General features: G+C 46.2%; 1 protein-coding gene across 2 annotated transcripts in view; it reads left to right on the plus strand.

The window, feature by feature from the left end:
* Positions 1–21,702, plus strand: part of LOC139530185 (protein MON2 homolog) — a 57,902-nt gene extending 36,200 nt beyond the window's left edge. Inside the window, exons 20-34 of one of the 2 annotated variants that reach the window (XM_071326357.1) lie at positions 56–166; positions 464–639; positions 885–1,047; positions 8,477–8,770; positions 9,034–9,232; positions 9,649–10,304; positions 10,814–10,957; positions 14,390–14,407; positions 14,825–14,953; positions 16,016–16,206; positions 16,810–16,870; positions 16,974–17,097; positions 17,360–17,567; positions 20,265–20,347; positions 20,907–21,702. In XM_071326357.1, the coding sequence (XP_071182458.1) occupies positions 56–166; positions 464–639; positions 885–1,047; positions 8,477–8,770; positions 9,034–9,232; positions 9,649–10,304; positions 10,814–10,957; positions 14,390–14,407; positions 14,825–14,953; positions 16,016–16,206; positions 16,810–16,870; positions 16,974–17,097; positions 17,360–17,567; positions 20,265–20,347; positions 20,907–21,070 (2,721 nt within the window). In that variant the 3' untranslated portion in view covers positions 21,071–21,702. The remainder of the gene's footprint in view (positions 1–55; positions 167–463; positions 640–884; positions 1,048–8,476; positions 8,771–9,033; positions 9,233–9,648; positions 10,305–10,813; positions 10,958–14,389; positions 14,408–14,824; positions 14,954–16,015; positions 16,207–16,809; positions 16,871–16,973; positions 17,098–17,359; positions 17,568–20,264; positions 20,348–20,906) is intronic. The other variant, XM_071326358.1, reaches the window with a different exon arrangement.
* The last annotated feature ends 1,351 nt before the right edge of the window (positions 21,703–23,053 follow it).

Genomic DNA, 23,053 nt, shown 5'->3' on the forward strand with positions numbered 1-23,053 from the left:
CTCTCTCGTCCCGTGTGTGTGTGTGTGCCCTACCCAATGATGTTACCTGCTGCAGGTCTGCCAGCACCCCAACGCCAGGATGAGAGAGTGGGGGGCTGAGGCTGTTACCGCCCTCATCAAAGCTGGCCTGGCCTACAAGCACAACCCCCCTCTAGCACAGAACCAGGTACTGCTACTACCCCATCTCTCTCATCTTCACCCAGTCACATAGAACCCAAATACAGGGACTACTGTACACTATTCTATCTAAAGGTCGGGTGGCTGTTACAATGGAAGGTGATAAGATGACTTGCTATTAGTCAGCTTCACCATACCAACCCACCCACACATAGTCGACATTGTTTATCTTAAGGCAGTGGTTTGTATGCTTGTCGTTGTTTATGTATTATAACCACTCCCTACTCTCTCCCACTGTCCCTTGTCTTTGTCTCTCTGTCTCTTTCTCTCACTGCCCCTCTGTCAGAGGCTGCAGCTCCTGCTGTTGAACCCTCTGAAGGAGCTGTCCAACGTGCTCCATGCAGACATCCGTCAGAAGCAGCTGGAGAGCGTGCTGCAGATCCTCCAGAGCCAGGGAGACAGTCTGGGTCCAGGCTGGCCCTTAGTGCTGGGGGTCATAGGGGCCATCCGCAACGACCAGGGGTGAGAGAGAGAAGGGAGAGGGGGGGGGGGGGGGGAGGTAGCATTGAAAAGGGAGAGGGCGAAAGACTGGGATGGATGATGCAGAGGGAAAAGCTCTGTGGTCCATATTTAAAAGCTGAGATGTAGCCCTTCTTAACACCTATTTCATCTTAACATGCTGTATCTTCTCTCTTGTTCAGCAGTTGGCTATTCACTCAGTTTTATGTCAGAGTCTGACAAGTGTCTGTCTGTCCCCTGTCGCCTAGAGAGTCGTTGATCCGAACAGCCTTCCAGTGCCTGCAGTTGGTGGTGACTGACTTCCTCCCCACCATGCCTTGCATGTGCCTCCAGATCGTAGTGGACGTAGCCGGCAGCTTCGGTCTCCAGAACCAGGAGCTCAACATCAGCCTCACCTCCATAGGACTCCTGGTGAGACTGAACACACCATGACTAACACTAGCCCTAACTCAACATCAGCCTCACCTCCATGGGACTCCTGGTGAGACTGAACACACCATGACTAACACTAGCCCTAACTCAACATCAGCCCCCCCTCCATAGGACTCCTGGTGAGACTGAACACACCATGACTAACACTAGCCCTAACTCAACATCAGCCTCACCTCCATAGGACTCCTGGTGAGACTGAACACACCATGACTAACACTAGCCCTAACTTAACATCAGCCTCACCTCCATGGGACTCCTGGTGAGACTGAACACACCATGACTAACACTAGCCCTAACTTAACATCAGCCTCACCTCCATGGGACTCCTGGTGAGACTGAACACACCATGACTAACACTAGCCCTAACTCAACATCAGCCTCACCTCCATGGGACTCCTGGTGAGACTGAACACACCATGACTAACACTAGCCCTAACTCAACATCAGCCTCACCTCCATAGGACTCCTGGTGAGACTGAACACACCATGACTAACACTAGCCCTAACTCAACATCAGCCTCACCTCCATAGGACTCCTGGTGAGACTGAACACACCATGACTAACACTAGCCCTAACTTAACATCAGCCTCACCTCCATAGGACTCCTGGTGAGACTGAACACATCATGACTAACACTAGCCCTAACTTAACATCAGCCTCACCTCCATAGGACTCCTGGTGAGACTGAACACATCATGACTAACACTAGCCCTAACTTAACATCAGCCTCACCTCCATAGGACTCCTGGTGAGACTGAACACACCATGACTAACACTAGCCCTAACTCAACATCAGCCTCACCTCCATGGGACTCCTGGTGAGACTGAACACACCATGACTAACACTAGCCCTAACTCAACATCAGCCTCACCTCCATGGGACTCCTGGTGAGACTGAACACACCATGACTAACACTAGCCCTAACTCAACATCAGCCTCCCCTCCATGGGACTCCTGGTGAGACTGAACACACCATGACTAACACTAGCCCTAACTCAACATCAGCCTCACCTCCATGGGATGTTAAGTTCATGTTTTAAGTATCCCTATACTTCTGTTATTACGGGGCTATCACTGAGTGAAGAGTGCGCCTGCGCATGAAAATAGTTTGTTGATGGACCTGGCCTTGAGTGTAATGGCTACTTGTAGTGTGTTCATATAGTATAGTAAACTTTGTTAAACTGGAACCTTGTCGTTGTGTCATTTCGAGTTAACATTGGTAGCAGAGGATGGTTTCTAACTACAATGTGCCACCTCACTTCGACGAGAAGAGGTCGTACGAAAGTTGGAAAAATGAACTGGGAATCTGGACACGCGTTACTAATCTGGACGCGAAAAAGCAAGCACTTGCGGTGGTATTATCGCTCGAGGGAAGAGCGAGAGATACAGCACTGGAAATATCCGTTGAGGATTTGAACAAGGATGACGGTATGGGAACTTTGATCACAGCACTGGATTCTGTATTTCTTAAAGAAGAGAAAGACCGTGCCTACGAGGCATATTCAAACTTTGACAGTGTTACGAGAGATATTTCGGTTGCAATGGCGGACTACATCATTGATTTCGAACAGAGGTACAATAGGATGCGCAAGTACGACATGGTTCTCCCAGATGCAGTGTTAGCGTTCAAGTTACTAGATACTGCCCGTCTAGATGGTAGGGAGAAACAGTTTCGCTTTGACTGCTTGTACTGTGATGACTTTTGCAAATATGAAGTCGGCACTAAAAAGAATATTTGGTGAAAAGACGTCTGTCGCGCCAATCACAGATGGAATGCAAGTGAGTGACGCAGCATATTACACCGAGCAGCACAGAAAAGGCGCCAAAAAGTCACGTTCTCAAGATAACCAGAAGAGGGCGCAATTTCCCGGCACAAATCCACTGGACAAATATGGAAGGAGATCGAAATGTGCTATTTGTCAAAGCACTTACCATTGGGTTAAAGACTGTCCTCATAAAAATGAACAAGTTAAAATAACAGAGGAAAATGTAAACACAGAGGTAGAGCAGTGTAACATTACACTGTTTTCAAATGAATCTGATACTGAGGTTTTTATAGTTGAATCCTTAGCATCTGCTGTGATTGATACTGCATGCACACGGACAGTGTGTGGTGAAAAATGGCTTGATAGCTATGTCAGTGAACTAAATATGAAGGAAGTACAAAATATGATTGACACACCAAGCAACAGAGCTTTCAAATTTGGAGATGGGAGAATTGTCCATTCTACCAAGAGAGTTAAGATACCAGCAAAAATTGGTCAGACTAAGTGTCACATTGAAACAGAGGTGGTCCCTACAGATATCCCCTTACTATTAAGCAAAGCTTCACTCAAGAAGGCAGAGGCTGTACTAGACATAAAAAAATGACAAGGCAGTGATGTTTAAACAACCAGTGACTCTTGAACTTACTACCTCAGGCCACTATTGTGTAAACATTTTGGACAAAGACATCACACAGAGTCCATGCAAAAATGAGATTCTGACTGACACGAAGCACATGGAGATTCTGACAGTCACAGAGAACATGAACACAAAAGAAAAACACAAAGTATTGTTAAAGCTTCACAAACAGTTTGGACATGCTACAGTTGACAGACTTCAGAAGTTACTCCGGAGTGCAGGGAATAATGATGATGAGAGTATTTCCATTCTACAGCAGATAGTTAACAGTTGTGAGACATGTCAAAAATACAGCAAACCTAAGCCCAGACCAGCTGTTGGTTTGCCACTGGCTTCCATGTACAATGAAACAGTGGCTGTAGATCCACATGAGTTAGGACCAAGTGTGTGGTACCTTCACATAATCGACCACTTCACACGCTTTAGTGCTGGAAGCATTGTGAATACAAAGAAACCCAGTGAAATCGTCAAGCACTTCATTCATTCCTGGATATGTGTGCATGGCCCGCCACAGAAATTGTACAGTGACAATGGAGGAGAATTCAATAATAATGAAATAAGAGAAATGGCAGAGAACTTCAACATGGAAGTAAAGACAACTGCTGCATACAGTCCATGGAGCAATGGACTTCTGGAGAGACACAATCAAACACTCACAGAGATCATGCTGAAAGTGAAGCAAGACAATGGATGTGACTGGAACACAGCCCTAGATTGGGCTTTGATGGCAAAAAACTCAATGCACAATGTTCATGGTTACAGCCCATATCAACTAGTGTTCGGGCAGAACCTTAATCTTCCCTCAGTACTGGTTGACAAGCCACCAGCACTAGAAGGGACCAGTGGGAGTGCATGGGTGGGACAGCACCTTTCAGCACTACATGCAGCGAGAAAAGCGTTCACTGAAGCAGAGTGCTCAGAAAGAATTCGCAGGGCTCTGCGGAAACAGCTTCGACCCACCGATGAGAAGTACGAGACTGGAAACAGAGTGTACTACAAACGAGTTGACTGTCAAGAGTGGAAAGGACCGGGAGTAGTCATTGGCCAAGATGGTGTGGTGATATTTGTGAGACACGGAGGCATCTTTGTCAGGGTGCATCACTCAAGATTGCGGAAAGTAAATGATCAACAAGATAGAGGGGCTGTTGCTGAGAATCAGTCTCCTAATGAAAATGACAAAAAGGACACAGTAACAGACACAAATCTACCAGATGTCGCATCCAATGATATGGACACTGAAACTGACACAGGAAATGGAGCAGAGACCTTCAACCATGCCGCAGGTAATACAGTTGAGGGTTCAAATGAGGAAAACATTCAACAATTGTTGCCACAATCATACAATAATTTCCCTGCTGACGGGACGGCATATCCAAGCCCTGGATTTGCGACCATTGGGATCCAGCACAACTACACACGTTTAGCACCACTTACCCTCACCCTCACCACACCCGTATACAAAGTTATCCTCGGCCTCCCGTGGCTCTAATTTCATGACCCCGCCATCTCCTGGTCAAAGATGAGAATCACCACCTGAGGACCAGGATGCCGGAGGACTTGCTTTCCTGCACCCTGTGGTTCCACGTCGGTGGAGGATCCTGTGAGTGTCCTCCAGCCCATCAATCGGTCCTCCCGTTTTGTTGGCGCTGTGTTTTGTTAGCGTAGATGTGGACATCCGCCAGGCTCTGGAGAGGGAACCCAGAGCGCACATAAGTACTCACGGGGGTGAGAGATCAGCTGTTGACCTGGGCACACACATCCATCGCTGCTGGACACCCAGGTATCACCCGCACCATCCAATCCCTCTCCGATAAATACTGATGGTCCACCTGATGGTCACCCACTATGTCAACTCATGTTTGGTATGTACTCAATCCAAATCTCCCCTGCCCGCTCCAGCAGAGAAAGTTCTTCCCCTTCCAGTGCCTCATTGGCCTTGGCCACATCTGTCCATATACTTTGTAACAGATCTCCCCTTTTCTGATGGGTTTTACCACTATTCTGGTTGTTGTTGACAGATTCTCTAAATCCTGCCATTTTATCACTCTCTCTGGTCTACCTACCACTCTCCAGGTTGCTGAGGCACTTTTCTAGAAGGTCTTCCGGCACTATGGCCTTTCGGAGGACATCATTTTCGACCGTGGTCCCCAATTCATGTTGTGTGTCTGGAAAGCTTTTAAGGAAGGCGGCCTGCTCGCCTCCCTACCTCTGAGGAAGTACAGTTCCCGCTCAGCCCAGTCAAAACTGTTCGCTGCTCTGGCACCCCAATGGTGGAACAAACTCCCTCACGACGCCAGGTCAGCGGAGTCAATCACCACCTTCCGGAGACACCTGAAACCCCACCTCTTTAAGGAACACCTAGATTAGGATAAAGTAATCCTTCTAACCCCCCCCCCCCCCTTAAAAGAGTTAGATGCACTATTGTAAAGTGGTTGTTCCACTGGATATCATAAGGTGAATGCACCAATTTGTAAGTCGCTCTGGATAAGAGCGTCTGCTAAATGACTTAAATGTAAATGTAACAACAGGCACATGTGTTAAGAGAACATGGTTGTTCCAATCTGAAAACTGGACAAACTGTTAAATACATGGACAGAGAAAGTGGTATTCCACACACAGCAACCGTCATTGGACGAGCAGGAAAAGCCAAAGGAAAACACCAGAACTGGTACAACTTGCAGTACTCTGAACCAGCTACACTTTCTGGTACAACAGGGTCAGCTGACCTGTCACTTGTAGATAATCTCAGAATTGAACCAATGGAAAATCGAGAAAAACAGAATGACATTCAAAATGATGATGTACTTGAAACAAAGGACGTGTCATTTGACTCAGCTAAGCTAGATGAGCTCAGTAATTGGAGAAAAAATTGAGTGTTTGAGGAAGTCAAAGACATTGGTCAAAAATGTGTCTCAACAAGGTGGGTGTGTACCCTTAAAGAATCCTTAACTGGAATAGTGCCTAAAGCACGTCTAGTGGCTAGAGGTTTTGAGGAGCTGGCTGCTAAAGAACTCCCAAAAGTTCTGGAGTACTTGCCTGTCATGTTGATGACTTTATCTGGGGTGGCTCACAGACCTTTGCTACAACTGTGATTCCAAACCTCAAAGCTGTTTTCCAGGTCGGCCGTGAAGAGCATGATCATTTTTGTTATGTTGGCATAGAGTTTATTACAGTTGATGGAACAATACTGATGCAACAGGAGAGCTATATCAAGAATCTTCAACCCATCCACATGGATTCTTCAAGAGCCGTACAAAGGAATTCCCCTCTATGTGGAATTGAAGCTGATCAATTGAGGTCGAAGATAGGTCAAATTCTATGGGTTGCTAGACAGAGTAGTCCTGATGTGATGTTTGATGTTTGCAACTTGGCATCTAACACAAAACACGCCACTGTACAAACCATTCATGAGGCAAACAAAGTTGTTGGTAAACTGAAATCACAAGTGACTAAAGTTTCAGCATGTTGGAAAAGATGACTCTTTGAAACTAGTCGTCTTCAGTGATGCTTCGCTAGGGAACCTTACAGATGGAGGCACACAAGGTGGACATCTAATCGTGTTAATGGGTGAAGGAGGAAGATTCTCACCTATCTGTTGGCAGTCAAAAAGGATCAGAAGGGTTGTCCGAAGCGGACTTGCTGGAGAAACCCTTGCTCTTGCGGATGGAATTGACAATGCGATCTTTCTTGCAACTCTGTTCTCAGAGCTTACCACTGGTGAGACAGAACGGCACATTCTACCTGTAGTTTGTGTCACTGACAACTACTCATTAGTTGATGCTGTGAAGTCAACCAAGTCTGTCACAGAGAAAAGACTTCGTCTTGAGATTAGCAGCATCAAGGAACTTCTTCAAGCACAGAGAATCCAGCGGATTCTGTGGTCGACCACAAAGGAACAGCTTGCTGACTGTCTGACTAAAAAAGGAGCATCCAGTCTTGTGCTCCTACAGGCTCTCAGTAATGGAAAGTGGCAGCTTGAGTAATACAAATAAAATCTGTCACACAACCCATTTGTAATGGGGATCTTGAATAATACTTGGACCTTTAATTATGTTGTTGATGTTTTATTTGTCTTTAAAGAAAAGGGGGAGATTGTTAAGTTCATGTTTTAAGTATCCCTATACTTCTGTTATTACGGGGCTATCACTGAGGGAAGAGTGCGCCTGCGCATGAAAATAGTTCGTTGATGGACCTGGCCTTGAGTGTAATGGCTATTTGTAGTGTGTTCATATAGTATAGTAAACTTTGTTAAACTGCAACCTTGTCGTTGTGTCATTTCGAGTTAACATGGGACTCCTGGTGAGACTGAACACACCATGACTAACACTAGCCCTAACTCAACATCAGCCTCACCTCCATAGGACTCCTGGTGAGACTGAACACACCATGACTAACACTAGCCCTAACTCAACATCAGCCTCACCTCCATAGGACTCCTGGTGAGACTGAACACACCATGACTAACACTAGCCCTAACTTAACATCAGCCTCACCTCCATAGGACTCCTGGTGAGACTGAACACATCATGACTAACACTAGCCCTAACTTAACATCAGCCTCACCTCCATGGGACTCCTGGTGAGACTGAACACATCATGACTAACACTAGCCCTAACTTAACATCAGCCTCACCTCCATAGGACTCCTGGTGAGACTGAACACATCATGACTAACACTAGCCCTAACTCAACATCAGCCTCACCTCCATGGGACTCCTGGTGAGACTGAACACATCATGACTAACACTAGCCCTAACTTAACATCAGCCTCACCTCCATAGGACTCCTGGTACAACCGCAGCATATTGCATATATTGTTTTCTATTCTCTTATTGTATTGACTTTTTACTTCATTCTAGTTCATATTACTGCTGCGGTTATACAAAGCTTATAATTGCTGCTGCGTCTCCTCAAATAATTTCCTTTTTCTAGTATTTCAACATGATCTTTGAAAGTGACTAGTGATTTAATCAACCTCTCTCTCTCCCCGTTTTCCCCAACAGTGGAACATCTCCGACTACTTCTTCCAGAGGGGCGAGGCCATCACCCAGGATCTAGAGAGGGAGGAGACTGCGCTGCAGAAGCAGGCTCAGGAGAAGGGCGAGCCCCTGAACAGGCCCTTCCACCCGGCCCCTCCCTTCGACTGCCTTTGGCTGTGTCTGTACGCCAAGCTGGGCCAGCTGTGTGTGGACCCCCGGCCCGCCGTCAGGAAGAGCGCTGGTCAGACCATGTTCTCCACCATCGCTGCCCACGGCACCCTGCTGCAGCAGTCCACCTGGCACATCGTCGTCTGGAAGGTACTCAGTTCAGCCAGTCACAATGATCATAGACAAAGTCAGTCTTGAATGGTGCATGGCTGTAGACTCCTGTGGCGTACTAAAAGGTAGTCAAATGTTCAGTCACTGGCCCTCGTCTGTCATGGAATTGTACTTTTGGGATCTATCAGTTTAATGATCGTACGTGATCAAGTGCTGCAGTTAGTACTTTATACCCACCTTAATGGCCATCTGCCCTCTGGCGGTCCACATCAACTCCATTTTTTATGTCTGTGTAAAACCAGGTGCTGTTCCACCTGCTGGACTGTGTGAGGAAGTCTTCCACCACGGCCGACAAGGAGAAGATTGAGTCAGGCGGCGGGAACATCCTCATCCACCACTCACGGGACACGGCTGAGAAACAGTGGGCGGAGACCTGGGTGCTGACGCTGGCAGGGGTGGCTCGTATCTTCAACACCAGGAGATACCTGCTGCAGCAGCTAGGTATCGCGTTTAACTGTTCTTGTGGGGACATTTTGTTAGTCCCCACAAGGTCAAATGATATTTCTAGGGGGGTTAAGGTTAGAATTAGTGTTATGTTTAGGAGCTAGGGTTAGTTGCTAGGGTTAGGATTAGGGTTAGGTTTTTGAGTTAGGGTTAGGATTAGGGGTTAGGGAAAATAGGATTTTGAGATATAGATATGATCTCATAAAGTCATCAGTCAGTCTAGTCAGTTGACAAAGGTAAAGATCTTGTGCTCTACGGACGGTACTCCTACTCCTGTCAATACATTTATCCCGTCTCCACGCATCTTCAATACAATACCTTTAATACTATACAGTCAATACGGTACCTTTTTAATAAATTGAGCCCAACAATGACCTCTTCTTATCTGATTGTGTGTCCACTCCACTCCACAGGTGACTTCTTCAAGGCGTGGGAGGTGCTGCTGGACCACATCCAATCTGCTGCCCTCAGTAAGAACAACGAGGTCTCCCTGGCCGCACTCAAGTCCTTCCAAGAGATCCTCCAGATCGGCACGCCCGTGAAGGACTCCGCCATGTCCACCGAGGCCCTCGCCCTGGCCGTGATGTGCGTCCCCCCTGTCCTCATCGACCCCCTCAGCGCCTCGGGACCCGGCAGACACCTGCTGCGCTCCGACTCGATGCTCGAGAGGCTGACGTGCTACAATGGAGCCGAACTCCAGGCCCCTCCCCAGGGGGAGGAGTCAGCGCTGGAGGACGCAGCTCTGTGGTGGTCGGCGTGGAACACCTGGTACCGGACGGGCACGGACAGCACGAGGCCCCCTAGTGGCGGGACGGGGACAGACAGACCCTCCTTCGTCCCCAGCCAGCCCTTCCTGACAGCGTTAGTCCAGATCGTCCCTGCCCTCTACCAGCACATCGAGACTGGCTTCAGCATGGAGGACCTGAGGAAGCTGGGGGTGATCCTCCACGGGGCCGTGTCCATACCCATCAGCAGTGACGCCTCGCCCTTCATCCTGCCCTCCTACACCGAGGCTGTCCTCACCAGCCTGCAGGAGGCCGTGCTCACAGCACTCGACGTGCTGCAGAAGGTGGGTGGGCTACCACACCAGATACGTTATAACTTTTTTTTTTTTATAAAGGGTTGTTATATGGGTGGCAGGTAGCCTAGTGGTTAGTGTTGGGCCAGTAACTGAAAGGTTGCTGGATCGAATCCCCGAGCTGACAAGGTAAAAATCTGTTGTTGAACAAGGCAGTTAACCCACTGTTCCCTGGTAGGCCGTCATTGTAAGTACAAATGAACAATATGAACAGCCAAAGGCATTTTCCAGGTGCTGATTTAGCTAGTAGTTTGATCCACATACTGTTCAAAGTTCGAAGGCTCCCTTTTGAGTAGATGTTTCGTCTTTGTCCTCTGTGTTATAGAAACTAGCATGGTAATTTTTATTTTTATCCTACACTTGATATGTGCTATTGAGGCTGATATCCGAATGTGGGGATCATGTTTAACATGATCCCCTGATGGGAGTCAGTAGTGACTGAGGTGCCCTGGATCTAGTGAGGTCAGTAGTGAGTAAGGTTCCTGTCTCTCCCTCTGCAGGCCATCTGTGTGGGCCCAGAGAGCCTGCAAGTCATGTACCCGGCCATATTCGAACAGCTGCTCCTCTTCGTCGAGTTCTCCTGCAAGCCCCCCCAGTACGGCAAGCTGGAAACCAAACATGTGGCCAACGCTAAATACAACCAGGTAACAAATCACAATCTCTCTCTCTCTCTCTCTCTACTGTTGTCTTTCTCGATCGCTTTGTATGCATGTTTGTCTTCTGCTCTCTTTCAAGCGTTCTCTCTTTCTCCCTCGTTGTCTAGATATCTCGGATATTTTCATTTAATGGAATGTTGTTTAATATTTTTCGATGCCAGTCATCTGTTTCTCTCCAGATTTTCTGAGCATGGTCATTCCACCTCTCTGACGTTCATGAAGCACCTCCCGTTGCTTTTTTTCTGGTCCTCATGTGCCCTTCCCTTCCCTATTGTCCTAATCACATGACACATAGCTGGGTCTTTCAAACCGCATCTGCAGCCCTAAATCATCCCTCTTCTTTCTCTCTCATTCACGCGAGCCCTTCGGTCCGGCAGCACGCCACGCTAGCCCTTCGGTCCGGCAGCACGCCACGCTAGCCCTTCGGTCCGGCAGCACGCCACGCTAGCCCTTCGGTCCGGCAGCGCAGCGCTCTAGCCCTTCGGGCCGGCAGCATGCCACGCTAGCCCTTCGGGCCGGCAGCACGCTAGCCCTTCGGTCCGGCAGCACGCCACGCTAGCCCTTCGGTCCGGCAGCGCAGCGCTCTAGCCCTTCGGGCCGGCAGCATGCCACGCTAGCCCTTCGGTCCGGCAGCACAGCGCTCTAGCCCTTCGGTCCGGCAGCGCAGCGCTCTAGCCCTTCGGTCCGGCAGCGCAGCGCTCTAGCCCTTCGGTCCGGCAGCACGCCACGCTAGCCCTTCGGTCCGGCAGCACGCCACGCTAGCCCTTCGGTCCGGCAGCGCAGCGCTCTAGCCCTTCGGGCCGGCAGCATGCCACGCTAGCCCTTCGGTCCGGCAGCATGCCACGCTAGCCCTTCGGTCCGGCAGCGCAGCGCTCTAGCCCTTCGGGCCGGCAGCATGCCACGCTAGCCCTTCGGTCCGGCAGCACGCCACGCTAGCCCTTCGGTCCGGCAGCACGCCACGCTAGCCCTTCGGTCCGGCAGCACGCCACGCTAGCCCTTCGGTCCGGCAGCACGCCACGCTAGCCCTTCGGTCCGGCAGCACGCCACGCTAGCCCTTCGGTCCGGCAGCACGCTAGCCCTTCGGTCCGGCAGCACGCTAGCCCTTCGGTCCGGCAGCACGCTAGCCCTTCGGGCCGGCAGCACGCTAGCACTTCGGGCCGGCAGCACTCTAGCCCTTCGGGCCGGCAGCACGCCACGCTAGCCCTTTGGGCCGGCAGCACTCTAGCCCTTTGGGCCGGCAGCACTCTGGCCCTTTGGGCCGGCAGCACTCTGGCCCTTTGGGCCGGCAGCACTCTGGCCCTTTGGGCCGGCAGCACTCTGGCCCTTTGGGCCGGCAGCACTCTGGCCCTTGGGGCCGGCAGCACTCTGGCCCTTGGGGCCGGCAGCACTCTGGCCCTTGGGGCCGGCAGCACGCTGGCCCTTGGGGCCGGCAGCACGCTGGCCCTTGGGGCCGGCAGCACGCTGGCCCTTGGGGCCGGCAGCACGCTGGCCCTTCGGGCCGGCAGCACGCTGGCCGCTAGGTTACTTTTTTCCGGTTTTCGGCAGGTCACAGACCAAGTTCATGATTCTTTCATTTTCTCAAAATGAAGGACAAATGAGACCCCATGAAGTCTACGTTTTATTGATTCACTTATCTCGTACAACCCCTGTTTTTTTGTAGGCTAGTTGGTGATGCCTTCTTTGTTCATACTAAGTTCAAAACAGAAGGGGATCTTTATAACAGGGTTAGGCAACTAGATTCATACTTCCTGTTTTTGATTAACACATTTTAAGCTGAATTCCTGTTGATTTTACAGTCTTTTTTTGACCAAGAACTAAAATCCTGAATACACAGTGCAAGGAAAATGTATTTGCCCTGTTTCTGATATTGCCAATTTTTTTGGGGGGGGGTATTTTTGATAGTGAATGTTATCAGATCTTCAACCAAAACCAAATATTAGATTAAGGGAACCTGACTTTACAAATAGCAAAAAATGGCCTGACATTCTCCTTTAGAAATGTTCTGGTGCAGAGCAGAATTCATGGTTCCTTCTATTAAGGCAAGTTGTCCAGGTCCTGAGGCAGCAAAGCCTCCCCAAACCATCACATTCCCACAACCATGCTTTCCCGCTGGTATGAGGTGTTTGGTTTTTGCCAGGAATTTTCGTCCAAAAAGTTATACTCAAGTTTGCCTGGATGATCATCAAGACTCTTGGAAGAATGTTCTATGGACAGATGATTCAAAATTATAACTTTTTGGATGACATGGGTCCCATTTATGCCTGGCAAAAACCAAACACTGCATTCCACAGTAACAACCTCATACCAACTGTCAAGCATGGTGGTGGTAGTGTGATGATTTGGGAAAGCTTTGCTGCCACAGGACCTGGACAAATTGCCTTAATAGAAGGAACCATGAATTCTGCTCTGTATCAGAGAATTCTACAGGAGAATGTCAGGCCAGCCCTTGAGCTGAAGCGTAGCTGTGTCATTCGGCAAGACAATGATCAAAAACACACAATCAAGTCTACATGAAAATGGCTAAAAAGCAACACATTTGACATTTTGGAATGGTCTGGTCAAAGTCCAGACCTATTCCCAATTGAGATGTTGTGGTAGGACTTGAAACGAGCAGTTCATGCCTGAAAACCCAAAGATGTCGCTGAGTTACAGCAGTTCTGCATGGAAGAGTGGGCCACAATTCCACCACAGCAACGTGAGAGACTGATCAAGAACTACAGGAAGCGTTTGGTTGGAGTCATTGCATCTAAAAGTGGCACAACCAGTTATTGAGTGTAAGGGGGCAAATACCTTTTCACACAGGGGCATTGGGTTTGCATAACTTTGTTTATGAAATAAAGTATGTAATTGTTGTGATATTTGTCTGCTCAGGTTCCCTTTATCTAATATTACGTTTTGGTTGAATATCTGATAACATTCGCTTAGAAGGGGGGCAAATACTTTTTAAAATTATTATTATTATAGATTTTTTTACAAAAAACTTTGGGGGTACAAAAAAAATACTCGCAGGCCGCCTGTTGCTGACCTATTCTTTAATAAAAAGCTAGGATCTTACTCAGTGGTTTTATAACTCACACTTACAAAGAAATACTGACTACAAAGAAATACTGTCAACTGGTGTACCAGTTCCTTTTTTATATTGATGAGTTTTGTTTTCATGGTGGTGGCTGAATCAGCTATGCTAATTAACGCTACGCTACGCACTCACTCGGAAGGAAAAGCTCAGAGTCTGTCAGTTAACCTGTCAGTCATTTATACTGTCACTTAGTCCGTCTGTTGTTCAATCAAACCATTAACAAACATGATTGCCACAGTGGCGACAAGTTGGTATAAGAACGCCAGGCACCAGCAAACAAGTTAATTCTCATCTTCTCATTGTTCTGTTTTTGTGTCGTACTATCCATCTGGATCAACCTTTAGATCCAACTGTTTGCACCGGTGAGTTACCACCTCCCTTCTTCAGCCCCCTTTAGTACTCTTACTCAACTGTATTCAGCTGTGTACTACTGCTCAATGGTCCCATCGCTACTACAGTAGATGAGGTCTTACCATGCAGTGGGTGAAAAGCCTCATCTACATCACACACTCCATGTTACCTACCCGTCTTTGTTCTGTCTGCCACTAACAAGTGGTTATGTCTCCATCTGTCCCTACTACCTACCTGTCAATCTCATCCTTATATCACTTATCTTACTGACTGTGTTTGGGTGTCGTCCATTTTTGTAGATGTTTTTCTATTTCAAGTTTTATGGTGCTTTGGTCCTCTTAGTATTTACGTAGAGGGATGTTTTCAGCTTTAGTTAATCCCACTCTCTCTTTCTCGCTCTCTCGTTCCTTCTCTGTCTTTCTCTACAGGCGGAATGGGTTGCCTTAAACTACGTGCCCTTTGCCGAAAGGTCCTTGGAGGTGGTGGTGGACCAGTACCACAAAACAGCCTGTCACAAAGCTGTCATCAACGAGAAAGTCCTTCAGAACATCATCAAGGTACTGTCTCCAACATTACCATCAAGACGTATTACTTTGTTTATAAGTGTTCATGTAAAAGGAGTAGCTCGGAAACTGGAACTCCTAGTCGTGGTTGTGGAGCTACTCCCTAATGTGAAATGTCTACACCATTCTGAATATATTCTATATCTCCTATTGGAGTCCCATCATCATACTCCAGTCACTAGTGTTTCTGTCATAAACGAGCTGCTCTGTGTCGTGGGGAAACATCCCTTCACAAAGCTGTCAAGTGTTCCTCTGTTTCCTGTGGGTCAATGGCATACCAAGTTCTTTCTCATTGAGGCCTGATGCATGTGTGTGGGACCATCTGACCACTCTCTTCCAGTATCTTCTTATTAAAGCATTTCCCAAAACTGGAAGAGTACTCTGCCAAGAACTCATTAAGAGTTTCCCTATGGATATGTTCAAACCAACCCCCATCCTCCTCTCTCTCTCCTGAGAAAGGTCACAGCCATAAAACCTTGGGGAAGCCCATTGTGTATGGAAAAAGGGAGCCGTTTGTCACAAAGACGGTCTGTTTCTGTAGCGTTACTTATTTTTCCATGTAAAAAAAAAAAAGAAAGAAAGAAAGAAAACATCAATGCCTCAACAGCTCCAGTTGTTTAGTTGCGTCTGTGATTGATGTTACACTCTAGGTCTCTGTGTCATTACTGAGTCACACACAACACCATCAGGAATTGTCCCCCCCCCGCAGTGTTCCTCTGAGTCTGTCAGTGTAATTGTTCAACTGCACTAGCAGATCTGGCACCAGTCATGTCCATATGTTGGAGACTCCCATTGTTACCATCGCCCCTCCCCCTCTTGTCATAGAGACTCTGAGATAATGTGTAGCATATTCAATCACACTGCATCTAAATATTAACCTTAGTGATCTTAATCCCCCCCCCCCTACCTGCTCTCTCCTTGGATCCTGAGGACATAGCCTAGAAATCGAGGCTAGGTGTTGGCTAATGCACCAACAGACCTGGCAACCAGGCTAGTCCCTACATTGAAGACTCCCATTTGTGCTCTAACCCCGTCGTTTCTCTCCATCCTCCATAGACCCTGCGGATGCCCCTGGGCCTGAAGTATGCGTGTCCGTCAGAGAGCACGTGGAAGCTGGCCGTGTCATCCCTGCTCAAGGTGTTGTCCATCGGGCTGCCCGTGGCCCGCCAGCATGCCTCCTCTGGGATGTTTGAAACCATGTGGCCAGAGCTGGCCAACGCCTTCGAAGATTTCCTCTTCACCAAAAGGTAGGTACCCCCTTTTCTCAGGCAGTTCATATATGAGGCACTGCCTTTTACCTTTTAAAAAGCTTGTGTTGTGTATTGGTATTTTCTTATTCAAAGATTTTTTTTTAAAGGTCCAGTATGTAGCTTTCTGGGCAACCTGATCAAATTCACATAGAAATGAAAGTTTATAGATCTGTTATTCTCATAGAACAAACCAGACTTGCTTTCAATGCTTCCCATTCTTAAGTTTCCGCTTCCGAGTCGTTTTAGTATTGGTGTTGTACACCAGCTTCAAACAGCTGAAGATACGATATTTTGGGATGTTGAAAATATATTTCACAGCGGTTTAGATTGTACAATGATACTCTACACTTGCTTGTTTTGTCACATAAACTGAAATTAGGCAAACGCTACATAATTTTAGCAACCAGGAAATGGTGGCGTGATTTCTCCATATTGCGCCTTTAAAGCAAGTCTGACAGACTGACATTTTGATGCACCTGCATAATCCTCAGTTTTGGAAACGGTCATTGATTCAGTATAGACAATGCATGGAGGAATGGGGCTTGATTAGCAGTAAAGCAGTAGCTGATTCACTGCATTTCTGTTTCTGTTGTTTGACAGCACACCTCCAGACAATGTGTCCATCCAGGAGTTCCAGAAGAATGAAGCCATTGACGTTGAGGTGAAACCTGACTTCACTTCAAACAACCTTTCGAATTAGATGACTGCCTTTATTACCTGCCCGTCACGGAGGTCTGTTTGTGTCCTCTCTGTGTGTTCTGTAGGTGGTGCAGCTGATCAGCACAGAGATTTTACCGTTTGCCAACTTTATCCCCAAAGACTTTGTTGGTCAGATTATGACCATGCTCAATAAAGGATCCATTCACTCACAGTCCTCCTCATTCACAGGTAAGAAAACAACACTGGGTCAGAAACACCCACTCTTATTCCCAATACCTCGTGATTTTCCCACCGAAGATTACCTTTTTTTTCCTTTTTTTTTTTCAAATGCCTTTTTATTCTGCTGGCAACAGGATTAGATTTTTCTTTAATTAATAACAATAGCAAATATCTAGCATCACCTAAAGAAAATAAGAAGATGAGCTCTACTGTGTAGCACTGATCTGTTCTACTACATCCCCTCTCAGCATGTCTTTCCTACCATCCACAGAGGCAGAGATAGACGTGCGGATGCGGGAGGAGTTCTCCAAGGTGTGTTTTGAGACGCTGCTCCAGTTCTCCTTCAGCAACAAGGTGTCCACGCCCCAGGAGGGCTACATCTCTCGCATGGCCCTCTCCGTGCTCCTCAAGAGGTCCCAGGACGTGTTGAGGCGCTACGTGGACGATGAGAGGCTGAGTGGACGCTGCCCGCTGCCCAGGTGAGTCCACGAACACCACTAAAACAATAGCCCTAGAAGACCACCGTCACCTCTCTATGACCCCCCCCCAGGACAGGGATGTAATAGAAGGTACTACAAGACCCCGCAGGACAGGGATGTAGTAGAGGGTAAACACACCAAAACTCAGCCCATTTTGATTTTGTGAAGAGTGTTTATGCACCTATTACACAGAATTAGCATTCAACTTCAACAAGAGAGAGGGTTTACGCTGGAACTTTAGCTGAGAACTGGCAGCAGTTTCTCCGTCCATGTTCCTCTGGGTTCTCCCTCATTCTTTCTCTTTCATTCTCTTGGTATTCATACGGGGTAGATTCAGGCAATTCCACGGTAACAGTGACTCTGAGACACAGATTTGTCACTTTAAAATGTATGTCAAACAAAAACCAATGATTGCAAAGGTAAACAAACTATACAACTACATGCACAATGACTACTTTTAACAATTTCCACAGAATATTGTACAAAAACACATTTACTTGAAGAACAGGGCAGATGCAAAGTTTGGTAACGGAATGACGGCACAAACAGCACAAGGCGTCATTCTGTTACCAAACTTTGCTTCTGCCCTGTTCAAGTAAATGTGTTTTTGTACAATTTTCTGTGGAAATTGTCAAAAGTAGTTCTTATGCATAAAGTTGTGTGGTTTGTTGTCCCCCACGATGAAATCTCCGCTCGTCCGTCCGTTCGTTAGTCACACACGATATCTCAGACAGCACTGGCCCAATTTTGAAGGAACTTGGGTGAATGATGCATCTTGCCATACAGATCCGGCATTTACAAAATTACACTGATTGGCCTAAGGCGGGAACTATAGTAATTAACTGAAATGTGTGCGTCAAACTAGAAAGGAAGCGAGAGGGATACAGTAACTGGGAACAAAATCTGTCTTCTCCAGCAGGTGGTGTTTTTTGGGGGATTTTTTTATTTTTTTTGCTCACTAACCGAGGAGTTTTTGTATGGAGGTCAATGAGTGTCGAATTTGGTTAACAAAAATTGTAATGCCTTATGTCCTACGTGTGGCTTATTTCATTGAATAGACGTTTCATAGTGCTTAGGTTGTTACGAGTGTACTGATAAATAGGACATGTGACAACCCGGCAACTTTGAGAAAAAAACACTTTATATTGGAGTTGTTCAGTGGTGTAAAGTACTTAAGTACAAATACTTTCAAGTATTACTTAAGTAGTTATTTTGGGGTGTCTGTACTTCACTATTTATCTTTTTGACAATTTTTACTTCTACTTCACTACATTCCTAAAGAAAATATTGTACTTTTTACTCCATACCTCCATCCCCTGACACCCAAAAGTACTCGTTACATATTGAATGCTTAGCAGGACAGAAAATAGTCCAGTTCGCACACTTATCAAGAGAACATCCATGATCATCCCTACTGCATCTGATCTGGCAGACTCACTAAACACAAATGCTTTGTTTTTAAATTATGTCTGAGTGTTGGAGTGTGACCCTGGCTATCCGTAAATAAAATAAAAAAGAAGAGAATTGTACCGTCTGGTTTGCTTAATATAAGGAATTTTTAATTATTTGTACTTTTACTTTTGATACTTAGGTATATTTTAGCAACTACATTTACTTTTGATACTTAGGTATATTTTAGCAACTACATTTACTTTTGATACTTAAGTATATTTAAAACCAAATACTTTTAGACTTAGTAGTATTTTACTGAGTGACTTTCACTTTTACTTGAGTCATTTTCTTTTAAGGTATCTTTTACTTTTACTCAAGTATAAGACTTTAGTACTTTTTCCACCACTGCTGTTTTCCCACATGTATCTCTCCTCTCTCTCATTGGCTAGAATGGTCCCACCTGATCTTGCCTCCTCCTGACTTCCTTCTAGTCTGAGTACCAGTCTCCTTAGCTAACATTCCACTCCTTGCCGCTCCTTGTCATTGCCAAAAAGTATTTGGCAGACGACATGGAGTACAGGGAGTGGATTAGCTAAAGAGACTGGTACCCAGGCTAACTGCCTTCCATTTTTTGAGACATTTATTTTCATTACTGGAGCGGCCACTTGAGTATCAGGTCAATATAATGGATAATCTGTGGTCACACACAATAACTGGAAATATGTTAGTCACACGTGATATCTCAATTGGCCCAAAGGCTGCATCATTCGTGAGGGACGACATGTTTTACTGTTGCTTTGTGCAACTTTGGAATCATTGGTTTTTGTTTGATATACATTTTGAAAGTGAAAAATCTGAGTCTGTGTCACTCTGTTACTGTGGAATTGCCCATTTCACTGGTTGATGCACTGTCATCCAAAAATGTATACTGTGTTGGTTTACCATTGCAGCGTAGTGTAACCATCTTTTCACAGTCTTCCGTAGTGGACAGAGGATGAAGCTTGATTGTCAACTTTTCAGGTTAATAGCATAATCAAATGTGCATCCTTCAGATACACATTTCTGTTTTCAAACTGCCGCCTGTCCCTTTTCTCTGTGGTCTTTCTCTGTTACTTAAGCAAATGCCACACTGACTGTAACAAATTACATATATTCAGGCCTCCTGCTGCAAATAGGGTTTTAATTGATGGGTGCTCATTGTATGTCCCCTTGTTTGGTTCTGAATGCAAGTTATTTTATTATTTTTAAATGCACAACATTAATATGTAAGTATAATTATTCCTATTCCTTATATTTTATTTCTAGGCAACAGGTGACCGAAATCATCTTTGTCTTAAAAGCTATCAGCACTTTGATGGACTCACTTAAAAAGACCCAGCCAGAAAATGGTGAGTAGAAATAAAGAACTTAGAAAACAGACACAGATATAATTATTTTACTAGAGGCATGCAAAAGTGCCCTTGAGGTTGTTTATATTGCAATTTATCCAGACAAAAAAAACATTTACCTCTTAATTTCTAATGAAACCAATGATTTATTTAATTGCTTTCTCTTTCACATCGGTCTCTTTCCTTCTTCTCCTTTCCACTCTTCTGCCTCTTCGTCTCTGCTTTCCTCATCTGCCCTCCACTCCTCTGCCTTCCTCTCATCTCTTCTCCTCTTTTCTCTCTCCTCCTCCCTCTCCTCTTCCCTCCTCCCTTTCCTCTACCCTCCTCCCTCTCCTCTTCCCTCCTCCCTTTCCTCTACCCTCCTCCCTCTCCTCTGCCCTCCTCCCTTTCCTTTGTCCCACTCCCTCTCATCTGTCCTCCTCCCTCTCCTTTGTCCCACTCCCTCTCCTTTGCCCTCCTCCCTTTCCTTTGTCCCTCTCCTCTTCCCTCTCCTTTCCTATCCCCACATCTCCTATCCATTGCACATATTCCCCATCCCATGGTGTGTGCCCCCCTACAGTGGATGGGACCACATGGGCCCAGGTGATTGCCCTGTACCCTACACTGGTGGAGTGCATCACCTGCTCCTCTTCTGAGGTCAGCTCAGCGCTGAAGGAGGCCTTGGGGCCCTTCAAAGACTTTATGCAGCCCCCCGTCTCCAGAGTTCAGAACGGAGAATCCTGACCAGACCAACCCCCTTTTTGTAATTAACAAATTCCTAATGAATGTGTCCTCCTGAGACCGAAACATACACTTCTTCATACAAGTGGACAGAGGGATAGAAGGACGGGCTCTTTTACTCCATGTGAGCCCGTCTAACAGACAGTAACCCGTGGTAACTGAGCTCCCCCCCCCCCCCCCCCCCCCCCCGCGACAGCTCAGTCCACAATGACGACTCTGACCTGCTACACATGACATCATCAATGTATGCTTCTAAAACACTTTCGTTGATACCACCTCCCATTCTTATTCTGACTGGCTGGACTTGTGTATTAACTGCTACAGTAAAAAAACAAATGTTTTCTTTGGGTTTTCTTTGTTTTCTTTGGATTTCCTGAAAGGAGAGTCGATGTACAGTGTGTGGTGACAGTGTTAATGATGTAATTAAGAAAAAACAAAGTACTTGGGCTATATGGATCTTTAAGAAGAGAAGGGGTGGGGGGTGGTGTATGAGATTACCTTTTGTGACATTTTCAACAGCCAGGATTTTATTAAAAATCTTACTGTAACATTCCATGTAATCTATTAGCCGGCGTGAGAAGGGATGTATTTGTCTGTATAAAATAAATGGGACAGTTCTACAATCAATTATTTGATTTCTGTGTGTGCCTCAGTGATGTCCTGTTTTTGACCCTGTATATGATTTGAATGTAGGCTCTGTCATTTTCTTAATCATGTGAGATTGTATTTCATAGCTTGCTTAGTCTCCGAAATCCCAAACCTAGTTTACGCTTGAACAATGTTTACATTGTGGGAGTCTTGCTGGTATATTTTATGACTAAAATATAGAAAATACATTTCCCACAATCCTAAACGAGTAAGCTCCTCACTGACATTTCCTGCAAAATTGTAATTAGAATAATTCTGGTGAGGGTCATGGGATGTATTATGCTACATGCTAGTCGGGAACTAAACTCAGAAAAGGTTTCATGAGCTGAATTTAAAAATCACAAATGTTCCTGACAAACAAAAAGCATATTTCTCTCAAATGTTGTGCACAAATTTGTTTACATCCATGTTAGGGGGAGTGCTGAGGAGTATCTCTGTAATAAAGAACTTTGTGGTGAAAAAACTCACTCAGGGCCTATGCCCCGCAAGGCCCAACCATGGCTGCACTCCAGCCTAGTCGTGTGAAATCCATTATTTAGAGCCTAATAAATGTTTCAATTGACTGATTTCTTTATGAACTGTAACTCAGTAACATCTTTATTGTTGCATGTTGCGTTGATATTTTTGGTTCAGTATACAACCAGTTAGCAAGTCGGAAATGTCCGACTGGCACGTCAACGCGGCATTATATCCAATCTATATTGGGCAAGCGCAAGAACGTTCTATTTGGTTGCGACTATGTCAGTTCGCAAAAACGAGTGTCAAGTGTTTCGTTGTTGCGACAAACTGGAGTTTGTTAAATCAAATGAGGGAGAGGACAGAGTGTTATCTGGTGCACAGGGGAAAGGGGAGGAGTAGACTAGGGGATGTCTTGGGCGGGGTTTCCCTCAAATTTCAACTCTGCTCATGAGACGGCTGTCTGCTCAGGAGGTCGGATGAACATAACCCAGTCCCAGGCGCATGGAACCGTATGTATCAGATCGGAATTATGGATGCGAAATGTGTTCGTTATAATTTGCAATTTTGTCTTGTGAGTGCTGCTATTTCAGTGTGTTCTATCGGCATTTGACCATGTACTGGCTGAGGTAGTAGTTTGTGCTGTTGGTTGGGTTATGACATTGCCTGCTATGGAGATGACTGCGCAAACTACTGCCTTGCTAGTGCTGGTATTCGACTTCAAGCCGAGGAGTTTCCTGTTTATTCGTTTTGAAAGGTAAAACTAAATATATGTTAGTTGTAGCAGCTACGTTGTTACATTGTAACTGTGGAAGTATTGTATTGTCGCAACAATCCTTCCGTTTTGCCTTACAGCTCCAGAGGTGGTAGCAATTGGGATTT

Source organism: Salvelinus alpinus, chromosome 9, assembly GCF_045679555.1.
Source record: "Salvelinus alpinus chromosome 9, SLU_Salpinus.1, whole genome shotgun sequence".
Taxonomy (NCBI): domain Eukaryota; kingdom Metazoa; phylum Chordata; class Actinopteri; order Salmoniformes; family Salmonidae; genus Salvelinus; species Salvelinus alpinus.